The sequence below is a fragment of the Bombina bombina genome, chromosome 4, assembly GCF_027579735.1.
Source record: "Bombina bombina isolate aBomBom1 chromosome 4, aBomBom1.pri, whole genome shotgun sequence".
NCBI classification, from domain to species: Eukaryota; Metazoa; Chordata; class Amphibia; order Anura; family Bombinatoridae; genus Bombina; species Bombina bombina.
The window spans coordinates 286,699,673-286,719,486 of record NC_069502.1 but is presented as its reverse complement, the minus strand read 5'-3'; the positions used below and the strand labels follow the sequence as shown (position 1 = coordinate 286,719,486).

General features: G+C 40.7%; 1 protein-coding gene across 3 annotated transcripts in view; it reads right to left on the bottom strand.

Annotated features, from left to right (window-relative positions):
- HLTF (helicase like transcription factor) overlaps positions 1 to 19,814 on the bottom strand; it is a 502,174-nt gene that overhangs the window by 270,173 nt on the left and 212,187 nt on the right. For all 3 annotated transcript variants that reach the window (XM_053709998.1, XM_053709997.1, XM_053709996.1), the window contains exons 11-12: positions 13,933 to 14,012; positions 13,165 to 13,263 (exon numbers count right to left, since the gene is read on the bottom strand). In XM_053709998.1, the coding sequence (XP_053565973.1) occupies positions 13,165 to 13,263; positions 13,933 to 14,012 (179 nt within the window). The remainder of the gene's footprint in view (positions 1 to 13,164; positions 13,264 to 13,932; positions 14,013 to 19,814) is intronic.

The window sequence follows — 19,814 nt, the reverse complement described above, 5'->3', positions numbered from 1 at the left end:
CAGACTGGCGTCGGTCGTGACAATGACCCACTCTGGTCTGCGGAAGGTCATCCCTTGTGACAGGTTGTCCAGGGACAGCCACCAACGGAGTGAGTCTCTAGTCCTCTGATTTACTTGTATCCTCGGAGACAAGTCTGTATAGTCCCCATTCCACTGACTGAGCATGCACAGTTGTAATGGTCTTAGATGAATGCGCGCAAAAGGAACTATGTCCATTGCCGCTACCATCAAACCTATCACTTCCATGCACTGCGCTATGGAAGGAAGAGGAACGGAATGAAGTATCCGACAAGAGTCTAGAAGTTTTGTTTTTCTGGCCTCTGTCAGAAAAATCCTCATTTCTAAGGAGTCTATTATTGTTCCCAAGAAGGGAACCCTTGTTGACGGAGATAGAGAACTCTTTTCCACGTTCACTTTCCATCCGTGAGATCTGAGAAAGGCCAGGACGATGTCCGTGTGAGCCTTTGCTTGAGGAAGGGACGACGCTTGAATCAGAATGTCGTCCAAGTAAGGTACTACAGCAATGCCCCTTGGTCTTAGCACAGCTAGAAGGGACCCTAGTACCTTTGTCCTTTGTGAAAATCCTTGGAGCAGTGGCTAATCCGAAAGGAAGCGCCACGAACTGGTAATGCTTGTCCAGGAATGCGAACCTTAGGAACCGATGATGTTCCTTGTGGATAGGAATATGTAGATACGCATCCTTTAAATCCACCGTGGTCATGAATTGACCTTCCTGGATGGAAGGAAGAATTGTTCGAATGGTTTCCATCTTGAACGATGGAACCTTGAGAAACTTGTTTAAGATCTTGAGATCTAAGATTGGTCTGAACGTTCCCTCTTTTTTGGGAACTATGAACAGATTGGAGTAGAACCCCATCCCTTGTTCTCCTAATGGAACAGGATGAATCACTCCCATTGTTAACAGGTCTTCTACACAATGTAAGAATGCCTGTCTTTTTATGTGGTCTGAAGACAACTGAGACCTGTGGAACCTCCCCCTTGGGGGAAGCCCCTTGAATTCCAGAAGATAACCTTGGGAGACTATTTCTAGTGACCAAGGATCCAGAACATCTCTTGCCCAAGCCTGAGCGAAGAGAGAGAGTCTGCCCCCCACCAGATCCGGTCCCGGATCGGGGGCCAACATTTCATGCTGTCTTGGTAGCAGTGGCAGGTTTCTTGGCCTGCTTTCCCTTGTTCCAGCCTTGTATTGGTCTCCAAGCTTGCTTGGCTTGAGAAGTATTACCCTCTTGCTTAGAGGACGTAGCACTTTGGGCTGGTCCGTTTCTACGAAAGGGACGAAAATTAGGTTTATTTTTGGCCTTGAAAGGCCGATCCTGAGGAAGGGCATGGCCCTTACCCCCAGTGATATCAGAGATAATCTCTTTCAAGTCAGGGCCAAACAGCGTTTTCCCCTTGAAAGGAATGTTAAGTAGCTTGTTCTTGGAAGACGCATCAGCTGACCAAGATTTCAACCAAAGCGCTCTGCGCGCCACAATAGCAAACCCAGAATTCTTAGCCGCTAACCTAGCCAATTGCAAAGTGGCGTCTAGGGTGAAAGAATTAGCCAATTTGAGAGCATTGATTCTGTCCATAATCTCCTCATAAGGAGGAGAATCACTATCGACCGCCTTTACCAGCTCATCGAACCAGAAACATGCGGCTGTAGCGACAGGGACAATGCATGAAATTGGTTGTAGAAGGTAACCCTGCTGAACAAACATCTTTTTAAGTAAACCTTCTAATTTTTTATCCATAGGATCTTTGAAAGCACAACTATCTTCTATGGGTATAGTGGTGCGTTTGTTTAAAGTGGAAACCGCTCCCTCGACCTTGGGGACTGTCTGCCATAAGTCCTTTCTGGGGTCGACCATAGGAAACAATTTTTTAAATATGGGGGGAGGGACGAAAGGAATACCGGGCCTTTCCCATTCTTTATTTACAATGTCCGCCACCCGCTTGGGTATAGGAAAAGCTTCTGGGAGCCCCGGGACTTCTAGGAACTTGTCCATTTTACATAGCTTCTCTGGGATGACCAAATTGTCACAATCATCCAGAGTGGATAATACCTCCTTAAGCAGAGCGCGGAGATGTTCCAACTTAAATTTAAACGTAATCACATCAGGTTCAGCTTGTTGAGAAATGTTCCCTGAATCTGTAATTTCTCCCTCAGACAAAACCTCCCTGGCCCCATCAGACTGGTTTAGGGGCCCTTCAGAACCATTATTATCAGCGTCGTCATGCTCTTCAGTATCTAAAACAGAGCAGTCGCGCTTACGCTGATAAGTGTGCATTTTGGCTAAAATGTTTTTGACAGAATTATCCATTACAGCCGTTAATTGTTGCATAGTAAGGAGTATTGGCGCGCTAGATGTACTAGGGGCCTCCTGAGTGGGCAAGACTCGTGTAGACGAAGGAGGGAATGATGCAGTACCATGCTTACTCCCCTCACTTGAGGAATCATCTTGGGCATCATTGTCATTGTCACATAAATCACATTTATTTAAATGAGAAGGAACACTGGCTTCCCCACATTCAGAACACAGTCTATCTGGTAGTTCAGACATGTTAAACAGGCATAAACTTGATAACAAAGTACAAAAAACGTTTTAAAATAAAACCGTTACTGTCACTTTAAATTTTAAACTGAACACACTTTATTACTGCAATTGCGAAAAAATATGAAGGAATTGTTCAAAATTCACCAAAATTTCACCACAGTGTCTTAAAGCCTTAAAAGTATTGCACACCAAATTTGGAAGCTTTAACCCTTAAAATAACGGAACCGGGGCCGTTTTTAACTTTAACCCCTTTACAGTCCCTGGTATCTGCTTTGCTGAGACCCAACCAAGCCCAAAGGGGAATACGATACCAAATGACGCCTTCAGAAAGTCTTTTCTATGTATCAGAGCTCCTCACACATGCGACTGCATGTCATGCCTCTCAAAAACAAGTGCGCAACACCGGCGCGAAAATGAGGCTCTGCCTATGATTTGGGAAAGCCCCTAAAGAATAAGGTGTCTAAAATAGTGCCTGCCGATATAATCTTATCAAAATACCCAGATTAAATGATTCCTCAAGGCTAAATATGTGTTAATAATGAATCGATTTAGCCCAGAAAAAGTCTACAGTCTTAATAAGCCCTTGTGAAGCCCTTATTTACTATCGTAATAAACATGGCTTACCGGATCCCATAGGGAAAATGACAGCTTCCAGCATTACTTCGTCTTGTTAGAATGTGTCATACCTCAAGCAGCAAGAGACTGCTCACTGTTCCCCCAACTGAAGTTAATTCCTCTCAACAGTCCTGTGTGGAACAGCCATGGATTTTAGTAACGGTTGCTAAAATCATTTTCCTCATACAAACAGAAATCTTCATCTCTTCTCTGTTTCTGAGTAAATAGTACATACCAGCACTATTTTAAAATAACAAACTCTTGATTGAATAATAAAAACTACAGTTAAACACTAAAAAACTCTAAGCCATCTCCGTGGAGATGTTGCCTGTACAACGGCAAAGAGAATGACTGGGGTAGGCGGAGCCTAGGAGGGATCATGTGACCAGCTTTGCTGGGCTCTTTGCCATTTCCTGTTGGGGAAGAGAATATCCCACAAGTAAGGATGACGCCGTGGACCGGACACACCTATGTTGGAGAAATATATATTTTACAAAAATAATCACATATATATATATATATATATATATATATATATATATATATATATTTAGATGTGTGATTATTTTTTGTAAAATATATATCTATATTTATAGGAATATATATTCAGATATAGTTTTTATATATATATATATATATATATATATATATATATATATATAACATTTTCTTTTAAAATATAAAACATATCTATACATTTTAAAATAAAAATAAAATTTTCTTCTATGTGAAGAACAGAGGTTATTTAGCATGTTGCTTGTTATCTGGCCCTCAAAGTATGAGTTTTTACATGGAAGGATGACCCCTTGTGGTTAAAAAATGTATTAATTACAAAAAATGTAACCTGTTCTATTGCTGAAACAAAAATATAAAAAAGTTGATCTATTTTATTATTTAATTACAAATTACATGCTCTAGTAGCTCCTTTTTAGATTTCTGTTCTTTAATCACTAGAATCCCTACAAGGACATATTGTTTAATTACTAAAGAAAAAGTATGGATCAGAAAAATTACTATTAGCGCAGTCTCTAAATGCAGCTAAAATTCCTTGTGGACGAGTAAACTTTTAAAGTTGGCGACCTGAATATTTCCCTGTGACCATAATTTGTGATGGACAGCTGAAAATATTCTAAGCTATGAAAAAAAAAAAGAAAATAACAAAAAATGGGTTTCTTGCAGATATTTTCATGGAGTTCAATTTCTAAAGCAAGACTAGCTTGTTAGGACTTACTGTCAATATTGTCAAGTATTCCGTTTTAAAATGTTTCATGAACATAGATCATGTAGTTTAATACTCATCACATTCAGTTTATATTTATTATTTCTTTCATACTCTTCTTGGATATCAAGATAGGTAAAAGTATACATTTAAATAAAGATATATATATATATATATATATATATACATATATACATACACATATATATAAAATAAAAATTGCATTTCTGTGATGCCTTGTTTTAAACAGGAGATACCCCTTTTTCCAAGAAGAGAACATTTTAGGGCAGTGAAAATAAAAACATAAAAACCTGAATTATGCTTACCAGATCTTTTAATTTCCTTATGTATAAGAAGAGTCCACGGCATCATTCCTTACTGTTGGGAAATACTAAACCTAACCACCAGGAGGAGACAAAGAAACCGCAGTCAAAGGCTTAAATACCTCTCCCACTTCCCCCAGTCATTCTGCCGAGGGAACAAGGAACAGTAGGAGAAATATCAGGGTATAAATGGTGTCAGAAGAAAAATATAATTTAGATGGACGCCCATCGGAGAACACGGGCGCGGGCCGTGGACTCTCCTTATACAGAAAGAAATGAAATTATCTGGGAAGCATAATTTATGTTTTCCTTCTTAATATAAGGAGAGTCCACGGCATCATTCCTTACTGTTGGGAAACTTATACTCAAGCTCTAGAGGACAATGAATGATAACGGGAGGGACAAAAAGAGAGGCGGACTCTAATCTGAGGGCACCTCAGCCTGCAAAACCTTTGTCCCGAAAGCTGCTTCAGCGAAAGCAAAAACATCAAACTTGTAAAATTTAGAAAGAGTATGTAAGGACCACCCACCAGGGAGCCGCCTTATAAATCTGATCCATAGAGGCCTCGTTCTTAAAAGCCCAAGAGGAAGCCACTGTTCTAGTAGAATGAGCCGTAATCCTCTGAGGAGGTCTATGTCCCGCTGTCTCATAAGCAAAGCGGATAACACTCCTTAACCAAAAAGATAAGGAAGTCGCAGAGACCTTCTGTCCCTTACGCTTCCCGGAATAGACAACAAACAAGGACAAAGTTTGTCTAAAATCCTTAGTAGCCTGAAGGTAGAACTTCAAGGTGCGAACCACGTCCAAATTATGAAGCAAACGATCCTTCGCAGAAGAAGGATTTGGACACAATGAAGGAACCACAATCTCTTGATTGATGTTGCGGTCTGACATGACCTTAGAAAGAAAACCTAAGTACGTAGGACAGCCTTATCTGAATGAAACACCATATAAGGAGGCTCACATTGCAAGGCGGCAATCTCAGATAGTCTGAGCGCAGAAGCAATAGCCAGTAGAAAAAGAACCTTCCACGAAAACAATTTAATGTCAATCTCATGCATATGCTCAAACGCAGCCCGTTGCAAAACCTTAAGAACAAGATTTAGACTCCAAGGAGGAGCCTTAGATCTAAACACAGGTCTGATCCTAATCAGAGCTCTAACAAAGGACTGTACATCGGGAAGCTCCGAGAGCCTCTAGTGCAGTAAAACAGATAGGGCTGAAATCTGTCCCCTCAGGAACTGGCAGAAAGACCCTTCCCCAGTCCATCCTGGAGAAACGATAGAATTCTGGCAACCTTAACTTTATGCCAAGAGAATCCGCGCTCTTCACGCCAGAATAAGTAGGTTCTCCACACCCTATGATAGATGCGACAAGTAACCGGCTTACGAGCTTGAATGAGAGTATCAATCACTCTCTCAGAAAAACCTCTCTTGGCTAGGACTAAGCATTCAATCTTCACGCAGTCAGCCTCAGAGAATCTAGATTTTGATAAACAAAAGGACCTTGTTCCAGCAGATCCCTGCGACCATGTAACTTCCACAGAGGAAATGATGACATCCTCACCAGATAAGTGAACCACATCCTTTGCGGCCACGAAGGAGCAATCAGTATAACTGATGCCTGCTCCTGCTTGATGTGGGCTACTACACGAGGACAAAGTGGTAACGGCGGGAAAAGGTAAATTAGACTGAACCTCCGAGGCACTGCTAATCCATCCATTAGCTCCGCCTGAGGATCCCTGGACCTCGACCCATATCTGGGTAGCTTGGTATTAAGACGAGGCGCCATCTATCTCCGGTGTCTCCCACTTGTTGCATATCTCCGCAAACACTTCGGGATGGAGAGACCATTCCCCCGGATGAAAGGATTGTCTGCTGAGAAAATCTGCTTCCCAGTTGTCCACACCCAGAATGTGGATCGCTGACAGCGAACAGCTGTGGGCCTCCGCCCACTCCAGAATTCCAGATACCTCCCTCATTGCTAGGGAACTTCTCGTTCCCCCCTGATGGTTGATGTAAGCCACCAAGGTTATATTGTCTGAGATCAAAGGAGAGAGAGAAGAGATTCCGAATGGTCCTCCACCAGACGAAAAGATGGTGCTTGTACCAGAATATTGTCCAAGTAGGGAGCTACTGCTATACCCAGGGTTCTGGCAACGGCTAGAAGAGCCCCAAGAACCTTCGTCAAAATTCTTTGATTATTAGCTAGACCAAACGGAATTGCAATGAACTGGAAGTGCTGGTCCAGGAACGCAAACCATAGAAACTGGAAGTGATCCTTGTGGATTGGAACGTGAAGGTAAGCATCCTTCAGATCTAAAGTGGTCATGAACTGTCCTTCCTAACCTAATGAAAGGATGGACCTTATCGTCTCCATCTTGAACGAGATGTTTCGAAATTTGTTTAAGCACTTTAGGTCCAGAATCGTGCGGAAAGTTCCCTGCTTCTTTGGGACCATGAAAAGGTTTGAATAGTATCCCAAACCTCTTTCTGCGATAGCTACCGGGACAATGACCCCTAAGCAGGACAGATCCCACACGCACCCCAGAAAGGCTTCCCTCTTTTCTGGTCTGGAAGACAGGCTTGAGAGGAGAAATCTGCTCTTGGAGACTTGAAACCTATCTTCTATCCCTGAGCTATGACTTCCAGGACCCATGGATCATGCACGTCCCTGAACCAAGCTTCTGAAAAGAGTGACAGTCTGCCCCTACACGATCCAGCGCCAGATCGGGGGGCCCCTCTTCATGCCGATTTAGTCTCGGCAGGGTTCTTGCTCTGCTTAGATTTATTCCAGGACTGAGCCGGCCCCCAAGTACTCTTGGTTTGCTCAGGCTTAGCGGAGGGCTGATGTTGTTGGGATTTATCAGAATGAAAATTAGAACTTTGTCAGTTAGTCATATTATTTTTATCTTGCAGTAGGAAGGCACTCTTGCCCCCAGTAACCGTGGAGATAATGGAGTCCAAGCCTGGACCAAATAAAATATTTCCTTTAAAGGGAAGGGAAATAAGTCTGGATTTAGAAGTCATATCCGCAGACCAGGACTTCAGCCAGAGTGCCTGACGGGCCTGAACCGAAAAAACAGAAACCTTAGCATTTAGGTGAATAATCTGCATGTTTGCATCACAGATAAAATAATTAGCAATTTCCAAGGCTTTAATTCTTTCCTGGATAACGTCGAGGTGACCCTCCACCTCAATCAATACCAGTAGGTAGCGGATCCAGCAACTGCGGCAATGGCCGCTGACGGTTAAAACAAGTATCTCGTATTTTGAAACATCTTTCTTAGAAGAGTTTCCATCTTCTTATCCATTGGCTCTCTGAATGACGAGCTATCCTCAAGTGGGATAGTAGTATGTTTGGCAAGCGTGGAGATAGCGCCATCCACCTTAGGGATGGAACACAACTCCAATCATTTTTTAAATGAAAACGAAGGGGAAAAGGAAGATCCAATTCAGTCCCATTCGCTCTTAATAATGTTCGCCATCTTTACAGGCAGAGGAAAAGTCAAAGGCACTACCCTGTCCTCATAAACTCTGTCTAACTTAGGAATCAAAACTTCATCAGGCAGCTTGGCCTCTATAACCTCTAATGTAGACAGAACTTCCTTTAGAAGAAAACATGTGTTCAATCGTAAATCTAAAGGCTGGTTCCTCCGCAGCAGGAGGGTTAGAGGCAGCAGACTCCATCCCAGAAAGTTCACCCTCTGAAGCCTCAGAGTACGACTCATTCTCAGATAACTGAGACAAAGCAGACAAATCCAATAAATTACATGATGACCCCTGGGCAGGAGAGCTATGTTAAACCTTCCACTTGCGTTTAGCAGGGTCGAAGTAAAGCACTGAGGTCCTCAGACACCGCTGTTTTTAACTGCGCTGTAAAATCTGATGGTAAAAGGCCTAGTATCTCAGAATCCTCCATAGCTTAAGCTAATGACAGTAGGACCCAGAAAATAAACGATTTTTATTTCTCAAAAACGGCACCTTTATACTCCCAATGGCTAGGGCACTCACCACCTCCTAGACCCAGACAATACAGAGAAATAGCATCTTCTCTGACAGCCAGCTCGGTCAGGAAAGGGGAAATAAAAGCTAGACCACTCCTAGTCACATGGTGCGCAAGGCAGGACTGCCCCTGCTATAAGAAAAAGTGCGCCAAGCTACAAGCTGAGCAGCACTCAAAGTGAAAGTAAAAACCGTTGCGTTACAGCCATATAACAAACAGCCTATGAGCCCAATAAATTCTCACACATAAAGCAGCATAAAATCAAAGCTTCACATTTGATTAAACGCTACTGTTCAATAATCCCTCTCAGGAGATATTAACCCATGATTCTATTAAAGGGACACTGAACACAAATTGTTTCTTTCGTGATTCAGATAGAGCATGCAATTTTAAGCAACTTTCTAATTTACTCGTATTATCAATTTGTCTTCGTTCTCTTGCTATCTTTATTTGAAAAAGAATGCATCTAACCTTTTTTTTTTTTTTCAGGACTCTGGACAGCACTTTTTTTTTATTGATGGATGAATTTATCCACCAATCAGCAAGAACACCACATTTCAAATAAAGATACCAAGAGAATGAAGAAAATTTAATAGGAGTAAATAAGAAAGTTGCTTAAAATGTCATGCTCTATCTGATTCACAAAATAAAAAAATTAGGTTCAGTGTCCCTTTAAGATAAAAGGAGCCACACTGTGACCCTGTCTTCTAACGTTTTCAACGTATGTAACAATTGAAATGATCTTACCAGAATCCATGCTGTGGAACAGAAACACAGCCTCTCAAGTGTGACAGTCTTGTAGCATTGCTCCTGACATGGACTTGAGTGAGAAAAACAAGCAGGCAGTGAAACTCGTCAACACTGATTGCTTAGGAGCTGTTAGCAGGCAGTCTGGATGGTTTCGCAGAAAGACTCTCCCTGCATCTCCAGACTCTAACTTTTGTCAATGCTCTCACTGAGAGGCTGACAAGACGACTTAAAACTACAGTCCCATATCGAAGGGCAGATACCCCTCCTAAGGAACTACTCCGAAATCTTCTGACACTTCTCTGCCATCCTCCTGTGACGAAAGGCAAAGAATGACTGGGGGATGGGGGAAGTGGAAGAGGTATTTAAGCTTTTGGCTGGGGTGTCTTTGCTTCCTTCTGGTGGCCAGGATCAGTATTTCCCAACAGTAAGGAATGATGTTGTGGACTCTCCTTGTATTAAGAAGGAAATATATTCTTTTGTATAAAAAAGCGTGAAAGCTGCTTGCATTATGTTTCTTGGATTGCAAACAACTGTATGTAGCAACATAATATAAATGACAATAATTTAAATAATAGTTTACTATGCAAAGAAAAAAAATGTTTCAAAAAAGCTGGTGAGGTTGGCTTCAGCAGATATTTAATTTGAAACTAATTTCAATATTAAATATATAAATCATTTCAATAAATGTTGGGTTTATTATTATTTTTAAAAGTCAATAAAACATAAATTATGCTTACCAGATAATTTTATTTCCATCGAGGGGAGGAGAGTCCACGGCTTCATTCATTACTAGTGGGAATTAAGAACCTGGCCACAGGAGGAGGCAAAGACACCCCAGCTAAAGGATTAAATACCTCCCCCACTCCCCTCATCCCCCAGTCCACTTTGGTTGGTTTGGATTGGTCCACTTTCATGGTGGGCTGAGCGCGTTGCGCCTTATCCCCGTGAAAGGGATGAAAATTAGCACTCTTAGGCTTCACCCTTCTTATCGTGGGGAAGGAAGGCACCCTTGCCTCCCGTAACCGTGGAAATGATAGCGTCCAGACTCGGACCGAACAGGACCTTGCCCTTGAAAGGCAAAGACAATAGTCTAAGAAGTCATGTCCGCCGACCAAGATTTTAGCCACAGAGCTCTGCGTGCTAGAACCGAAAAACCGGACACCTTGGCATTCAGTCAGATAATCTGCATATTAGCGTCACAAATGAAAGAATTGGCCACCTTTAGGGCCTTAATCTTTTCCTGCACCTCTTCGAAAGAGGGTTCACCCTCAATCATATCAAATAATGCATTGCACCAATATGACGCAGCTGCGGCTGCTGCCGTTGCCGGTTGAAAAACAAATCCCGTGTGTTTAAACATTATTCGCAACATGGTTTCCAACTTCTTATCCAAAGGTTCCTTGAACGAAGAACTATCCTCTAAAGGAATGGTTGTGCGTTTAGCGAACGTGGAGATGGCTCCATCCACCTTGGGAATGGTCCCCAACAACTCTAGCTGGGCCTCCTGGACGGGGAAAAGCTTCTTAAATTGAGAAGGGGAAAAGGAAAAACCTAATCGCTCCCACTCAATCTTAATAATGTTCGCCATCTTGACAGAAACCGGAAGATCTGGGGAACCACCCTGTCCTTATAAACCTTATCCAACTTAGGAATGGAGTGCTCCTCTGGTAGTTTGGGTTCCGGAACCTCTAGGGTAGCAAGCATTTGCTTTAACAAAAAACGCAAGTTCTCCATTTTAAACCGAAAACCAGGTTTCCCTGCTGCTGGAGGTTTAGATGATGCGGACTCCGACCCCGAAAAGGGCCTCTTCCGACTCGTCATTGTACCACCCCCTGGGGCGTCCGACAGACAACTCCTGGGTCGGGCCGCTATGAAAAGCTCTACGCTTGCGCTTAGCAGAACGCTGCAAAGCATAGATCACCTTAGCGACTGCCGTTTTAAGCTGGTCCGCAAAATCCGGCGGCCAAGCAATCTCCCCCGAAGAGGTAACAGTCGGACCCTGGAGCGCTGCATGTGGTATAGGGGACGCGAATGGGGAACGCACCTCATGGGATGGAGACCCCTCAGAGGTGGACGGCTCAGTAGTGCTAGACATTCTCTTACATTTGGAAGTCGTAGCCTTCTCAAGGCATGTGGAACACAGTTGCGCAGCCTGGTCTACCAAAACCTCACAATAAACACAGATTTTGCTAAAGAGGGAGTACCCTCTAACATGTCAGAATCATCCATAGCTTTTTAGAAAAAAGACTAGAACAGGCACTTTTATAACCACCAATGGCCGGGGCACTCATCACCTCCTATGAACCGGACTCAGAAACCGCTTCTCCTCCTCCGTCGCAGATCAGACCGGAAGTGAAGAAACACCATCCGGTCACAAGGATAACTATGCAGGACCGCACCTGCCGATGAGAAAACGCACCAAAAAAGGCAGCACAAAACTCCCGGAAGAGAACCTGTCAGTTCCACAAAATGCCAGAGCCGCGTCCCTGCACATAACGCAGCCATCACATAATAAACTTATCATGTACATAACCCCCCCCCCCAATAATCCCCTCATAGGAATATTACCCCTTGATTCTATAAAGATAAAGGCGCCACACTGTGTCCTGCTTCTGTGTTATCAATATGTGAAAATGAAACGATCTTACCAGAATCTACGCCGTGGAACAGTAACACGGCCCTTCAAGTGTGACAAGTAGTAGCTGTGCTCTTGACATGGACTTGAGAGAAGCAATCTGCAAAACTCGTCAATGACGAGTCGGGATGGTGTCGCAAAGGGAAGCTACCCCTGCATCTGCGGACTCTAATGTTCACCCAGGCCCTTAAGTTGAGGAGCTTAAAGGGCTACTTAAACTCCTGTCCCATAGCGAAGGGTAGAACCCCTCATAAGAGACCTCCAATATTCCGGCTCCTCTCTGCCACCTCCTGTGACGAAAGGCAAAGAATGACTGGGGGATGAGGGGAGTGGGGGAGGTATTTAAGTCTTTGGTTGGGGTGTCTTTACCTCCTCCTGGTGGCCAGGTTCTTAATTCCCACTATTAATGAATGAAGCCGTGGACTCTCCTCCCCTTTAGATGGAAATATTATTTATTTAATGCCAATTATGGTTACAATAGAGCTCACAAACACCTCTAAGTACACTTTTCAATGATGAACGGGTCATCAGGGACATTATTTCCATAGCACAATGGTATGACCCCTTTTCTTTTCGAATACTGAAGTTTCAAAGCTCAGTGAGGCCTGTGAGTTTTATTTTTTACAGACCATTGTGACTTTACTGCCAAGACTGGGAGCATTCCTTAATTATGAGGTTAAAAAATAAAAGAAGGAAAAGGTTCTCTGCAAAAGCCTTATGCTATATTGCCTGTAAATCAGCGCTGCGGAATCTGTTGGCGCTCTACAAATATCTGATAATAATAATAATGTGCTGCATGTACCAAAAGCAAAACATGAAAGAAATATAATACATCTCTCATAATATTTGAGCATCCAGTCAGTACATAGGCTTGTGTTTAAACTCTGAATAAACTGATAATGTAGTATCTTTCAAAAATAGTCCACATTTTTCTCCCAGCTGTTGCCCCTTAGACCACTATTAACCTTATAGCAATCTTTTTTGTTTTTTTACTAGGCACATTAAAGGAAGTCAGTCCTATAAGTGTTTTTGAACAAAGGGTATAAGTAAGCTGATACCTTTTTTCTTAGACTTTTTCTTTGTTTCAGTAGGTAACCCAGATAGGGCAAAAGCAAACTGAGAATCCTCCATGAGATTGCATGACGGGGCTGCAGAAACTAAACAACAGCAGTTTTTACTTTCATCATATTTTTATTGTTCAAGAACAAGAAACTTTACAAATGTATCTTTAGTCTGAACAGCAGTAACAACACATATTTAGATTTGTTTTGTTAACATCATTTATGAGATATGAAAAAATGTATAGCATTTAATGATCACAACCCATAACATTAATTAATGTCATTAATAGGACATGGCACTAAAATTAAATATCTATCATGCAGCTAAATATACTAAAAATGTATTGGAAAAAAAGATTGTTAAAGATGGTACAACATGACCTCACTCATTAGTTTATGAAGAATAAAATGCTAAACTTCTATCATCAATATTTAAACTAATACAATTTAAACAAATACAAAGCACATATTCTTTGGCTACAACATATCTAGCATTTATTTTGTGTTTAATGTTCATTGAAATAGTAAATATGCATGATAGAAATTGTGTTTAATGCCACTTTTTAAAAATGTTGTTCAAAAATAAAACAGCCATCGTAAGGCGATATTTATAAATAAGAAACTATTTAATACTGCCAATAGTTCATTACATTTAGTAGTACCAATAACCCTATACAGCTACATTATAAACTAGAATCTAACAAATAAAGACTTGGGAGTTACCCAGACTCTCTGTGATGCATTTTGTTTCTAGTTTTCACTTACCTTTCACTTTTCGTGGAAGACACTCCTCAGTTTCTTCAGAATCACTGCTGCAGGTATATTTTACTTTTCTGGCTTGTTGCCTGGGGTAGAAAAAAATAGTCAGTGAAGACATGATAATCTCTCTGTCATGTCTCATTTTGCATATCGTGTTGCTTGGTGAAATTAAGCACAATAGCCAAATAAAATTTTTAAAGGGACATTAGTTTTTATATGTGTATAGCAAGGGTTGACAATTTTATATACATTTTATACAAATTTTATATAAAACTTAGATGCCAGTTGAATATTTAGAACCCAGTGAGGGGAATTTTTTTTTCTTTCTGTTGATGATTATCTTTCATGATGGTGAGTCTATGAATCATCACATATGAGATATACTCAGGCAAAACACCATTACTTTGCAGAGGTTTATGCTTTACTCTAACCTACCTCCCATCATTCCTTAGTTATACATATAGCCAAGCAGAGTAGGAAAGTTAGAAAATAGGAAAGGACCCAAGTGGAGCAAATAAAGTGCAAAACAGAAGTTGTCATGGTAATAAGAAATAGGCGGGGTTGTGGACTCATACCATCAAAAAATAGGTGGGGTTGTGGACTCATACTATCAAAAAATAGGTGGGGTTGTGGACTCATACCATCAAGAAATAGGTGGGGTTTTGGACTCATACCATCAAGAAATATATTTATCATGTAAGCAAAAAAAAATGTTTTCTGTCAAATGATGGAACTTACACGTGATATCTAATACCCAAGCAGTGAAGTCCACAACACAGAGTAATGAAAAGGTTAAAACAGGAACTATGACTAGTCAGCCATGGGGGCCCTTAGCACTTTCCTCTTCCTCCTTAGCACTTTCCACATAACAGTTGAAATGGTAAAACTTAGCAAAAGTGTGTAAAGAATAAGTTACTGCCATTAACAGAAGAATGATTCCAGAAGGACCAAGAAGAAGCCTCTAATCTTATTGAATGAACATTAATACCCCAAAAACACACAAAAAACATATACTAAGAGAACAAAGTAATTTTTAAAAAAAAATAATAATTTTAAATGTGTCTTAAAATTACATGCTCGATCTGAACCATGTTTAGACAATACAACAAACAAACTTTCCACTTAGTAAAAAGCAATGCGTTGATTTTACTTTTGTGGTTTGGTCTTTTGAGATCAAGTTCGAATTCCAGAGGACCAAAAGAGTGGGTTTGAAGTGCCCCCTTAATACATATCCATTGTCTATCTTAACCATGCAAGTTTAAGTTTGACTAAAAATTCTTAGGAGCTGAATACAAAGAAAGTAACACAAACATCTGATGGATAGTGTCTTTAGAAACCACCTTCAGAAGGAAAGAATAGTTGACTCTGAGAAACATCTCATCCTAATGAAAAAATTAGCAAAGGAGTCTTTCAAGACAGAAACATACACAGCAAGCCGAAGAAATGGCTAGCATAAACAGAGCCTTCCAGGTCAGAGTTGAAGATACAGACTATGCATATGTTCAAAATGAGGGCCCTAAAGCATTTTTGGGACCAATTTAGACTCCAAGGCATTGAAACCAAACCACTGTCAGGTAGACCAACTAAAATTTCAGCCACAGCTGCCAGGAAAATTGTTTGAGATGGAAAGAAAACCCACAAATAACTTCAGGTGAAATATAGGACTCTCTAAAAACATGTGGTGGGGCTGTTTCAAGATGCACAATAAGGAGGCACTTGAAGAAAGATGGGCTGCATGGTCAAGTCTCCAGAAGAAAGCCATTACTACACAAATGCCACAAAGTATCCCGCTACAATACGCCAAACAGCACAGAGACAAGCCTCAAACCTTCTGGCACAAAGTCGTTTGGAGTGATGAGACCAAAATTAAGCTTTTTGGCCACAACCATAAACGCTACATTTAAAGAGCAGTCAAAAAAAAACATGAAAGTATATAGTGATAGCAAATGGGTTTGTACAGCCAAAGATAACTGGTTCACAAATATTCTAGGCGAGTAATTTCCACAACCAGGAGTTAAATATAAAGGCTGCCAGTACAAATTACAGCTACGATAAAATTAAACTGCGTGCACAGAATAAACCACGACTGCAAGTTAAAAAAGAGAATATGAGAGAGACTGCTACATCCCTACTCCCCCTGACATGTTTCGCTCTACGGCTTTATCAAAAGGTCACCTAGAATATTTGCGAGCCAGTTATGTTTGGCTGTACAAACCCATTTGCTATCACTATATACTTTCATGGCAGACAAATTTTGTCACTGTAGTCTTTAATGTTTAACCCCTGGTTGTGGATACTATTGATCTAGAATATTTGCGAGAAAGTTATGGTTAGCCGAACAAGCCCATTTACTATTATAATATTTTGTTGGCTGACAATTGGTGTCGCCGTACATTAGGGAATACTAATGTGTTGTGTTCTGCTTTACATACTAGACCAGCATACTATTTAGCCACCTCCTCTTGGAGTTTATTACAGTACTAGTGGGCTAGTCCCACTAGCCTAACTCCCTGTACCCCAGGCTATGTGGCAAGATTACGTATCGATACAATAGTCATACATTTCATATCTACATTTGATATTAATATAAACACTTTGTTGTGACGAAATGCCATTGAGGCTCTCCATGTATAATATCAATGTCAGTTTGTACCTCGGGTCATTACTATTAGCATTATATCTCCAGATAACTGTCATTATTACAGGAAGACAGTGTGGGAAATAGAGACCATTAGTAATTTACCTATAGTATCAGTTGTGCATTTTGCTACTATGTTTATATCTACTTACTACACCAGCTTGGTATGCTCTTTATTTTGCCATTGAGTACCCCACCCTACATATATGATTTTGTACAACTGCCCTTAGGAGCCCAGTTCCAATTCTGATATACCCTTGGATCTGATTGTTTATTATTATATGTGATCTCCTATATATTATGTGATCAAAATTGGTTAATTTTATCACAATATCGGGGCACACCCTGCCCTGTCCTGGCAAGATAACTTTGTAAGGCTAGAAACTCCACTTACAAGACATTAAGATACTGGCTTTCCTAATTTCACTATTACCAATGTATACATTTCCACTCCAGGAGATTCAGCTACCCCATGATTGGGCTGCACAGGATATGCCCATACTGTGTTTTTATGTTCATAATAGTTTCTTTTTATTGTTTTTGATATTAAAAATTATGTTTTAACCCCTTCATCCGGAGAAGAATAATAATAACTTCTCTTCCACTATTTGTATTATTCACCTATTCATAGTGTTGTTGAGTGCTACCCAGGTACACACTTTACCAGTGGTTCACTGGCCCTTGTGTCTCCTATTTCTTCTTTTGTGTACAGCACCAGTCCTATATCATACCATTATATAGTGAGATATATTCCATTATCTGACAGGTTATTTGCATTGAACTTAGGAAACAACACATGTAGTGCCATCGTTTTCCTCTCTCCTTTTGTCTCTAAACTTATGAGCACAACTGTAACATTGTTGGATTACTTATAGAGCACAACCCAAAATAAAACAAACAAACAACAACAACAAAATATCTGACATACAAAGTCTCTATTCCTTTCCCTTTCTTTCCCCCCCCCTCTCCCTCTGCCCTCATCACTATGCCTCTTCCTTTTCTACTCTCCTCTTTTTTTCCTCTCTTCCCTCCCTCTTTATGGGGCTTTTCCCGTTTCCCATGTCTCAGAGAACACCAATAAAAATTGTAGGTATAAGTTATTTGGATAACTTTGGATCAACTTTTGCCATTTAATCAAACAAGCTTTGAATGGTTTACGTGAGGAATTTGACACAAGCCATTACTCCTGGCCAACAAGTAAATGGGTGGGGTGGGGAATTAAGGCAAGCAACAAGACCGTAGGACTTTCCTACCAAAAGCATTCTCATAATAGATGAAAAACTTCAAAATGGGAAAACTTTGTGAAAGTGAGTAAAGAAGACAGATTTGCTTCTGTGCTATACACACAGCAGGAACCTCATATGCACAGCAGAAACCTCATTTTAAAAGGCCCAAGAAGTTGGAACTGAACTAGCAGAATGGGTTGCAAGATGTCTGGAAAAAAATATTCCTGATTCCAAGAAAGCCATAGGGACATTAAACACAAAATAAATCATTGATAGAATGATGTATTAGAGAATGATATATACATGTATTTTGTTTTAAAGTGACAGTTTTTTAAATATTGAAAAAATAAGGGCAACATTCTAATGTCCATAAAGCAGTGGTTGTAACTTAGGTTTCTTTCTCTGCTAAGGCCAATTAGGGACAGTTATAAATTGCTTACTAGAGTGTGCAACTAATGACTGTGTGGATTACAGCTGTGTCTGCACTTCCACTTTTAACATGGATTTGGAAAGCCCACCATAACAGAATTTATGCTTACCTGATAAATTTCTTTCTTTCTTGGCATGGAGAGTCTACGACTTCATTCCAATTACTAGTTGGATATTCAACTCCTGGCCATCAGGAGGAGGGAAAGAGCACCCAGGCAAAGCTGTTAAGTGTAACTTCCCTTACCCATAATCCCCAGTCATTCAGTCGAAGGAAAACGGAAAAAGAAGAAACACAAGGATATTGATGTGCCTGAGGTTTACTTAAAAAAAAAAACTGCCGAATTAAAATAAAAAAAGAGGGCGGGGTTGTGGACTCTCCATGTCCGGAAAGAAAGAAATTTATCAGGTAAGCACCAATTTTGTTTACTTTCTTATGGTATGGAGAGTCCACAACTTCATTCTAATTACTAGTGGGAACCAATACCCAAGCTAGAGGACACAGAATAAAAAGTAAATTTATGCTTACCTGATAAATTAATTTCTTCTACGATACGACGAGTCCACGGATTTCATCCTTACTTGTGGGATATTATCCTCCTGCTAACAGGAAGTGGCAAAGAGCACCACAGCAGAGCTGTATATATAGCTCCTCCCTTCCCCTCCACCCCCAGTCATTCGACCAAAGGTTTTAGGAAGAGAAAGGAAAAGCTAAAAGGTGCAGAGGTGACTGAAGTTGTAAAAATAAAACAAAATATAATCTGTCTTAAAAATGACAGGAATGGCCGTGGACTCGTCGTATCGTAGAAGAAATTAATTTATCAGGTAAGCATAAATTTACTTTTCTTCTACATGATACGAGTCCACGGATGTGGGATACAATACAAAAGCTACAGGACACGGATGAAACGGGAGGGACAAGACAGAGACCTAAACGGAAGGCACCACTGCTTGAAGAACTTTTCTCCCAAAAACAGCCTCAGAAGAAGCAAAAGTATCAAATTTGTAAAATTTGGAAAAAGTATGAAGGGAAGACCAAGTCGCAGCCTTACAAATCTGTTCAACAGATGCATCGTTTTTAAAGGCCCATGTGGAAGCCACAGCCCTAGTAGAATGAGCCATAATTCAGGAGGCTTCTTTTTTTCGCAGCTAATTTAGCAATTTGAAAAGTGGCATCAGTAATACAGGAATTAGCTAGCTTGAGAGCCTTAATTCTATCCAAGATGTCATCTAATGGAGTCTCAACCTTTAGAGATTCTTCTAGAGCATCAAACCAAAAAGCTGCTGCAGTAGTTACTGGAACAATGCAAGCCGTAGGTTGTAAAAGGAAACCCTGATGAATAAATAATTTCTTTAGAAGACCCTCTAACTTTTTATCCATAGGGTCTTTGAAAGCACAACTGTCCTCAATAGGTATAGTTGTACGCTGAGCCAGGGTAGATATAGCTCCCTCCACCTTAGGGACCGTTTGCCACGAGTCCCGAATGGTGTCTGATATGGGAAACATTTTCTTAAAATTAGGAGGGAGAGAGAACGGAATACCTGGTCTATCCCATTCCTTTTTTACAATTTCCGAAATTCTTTTAGGAACCGGAAAA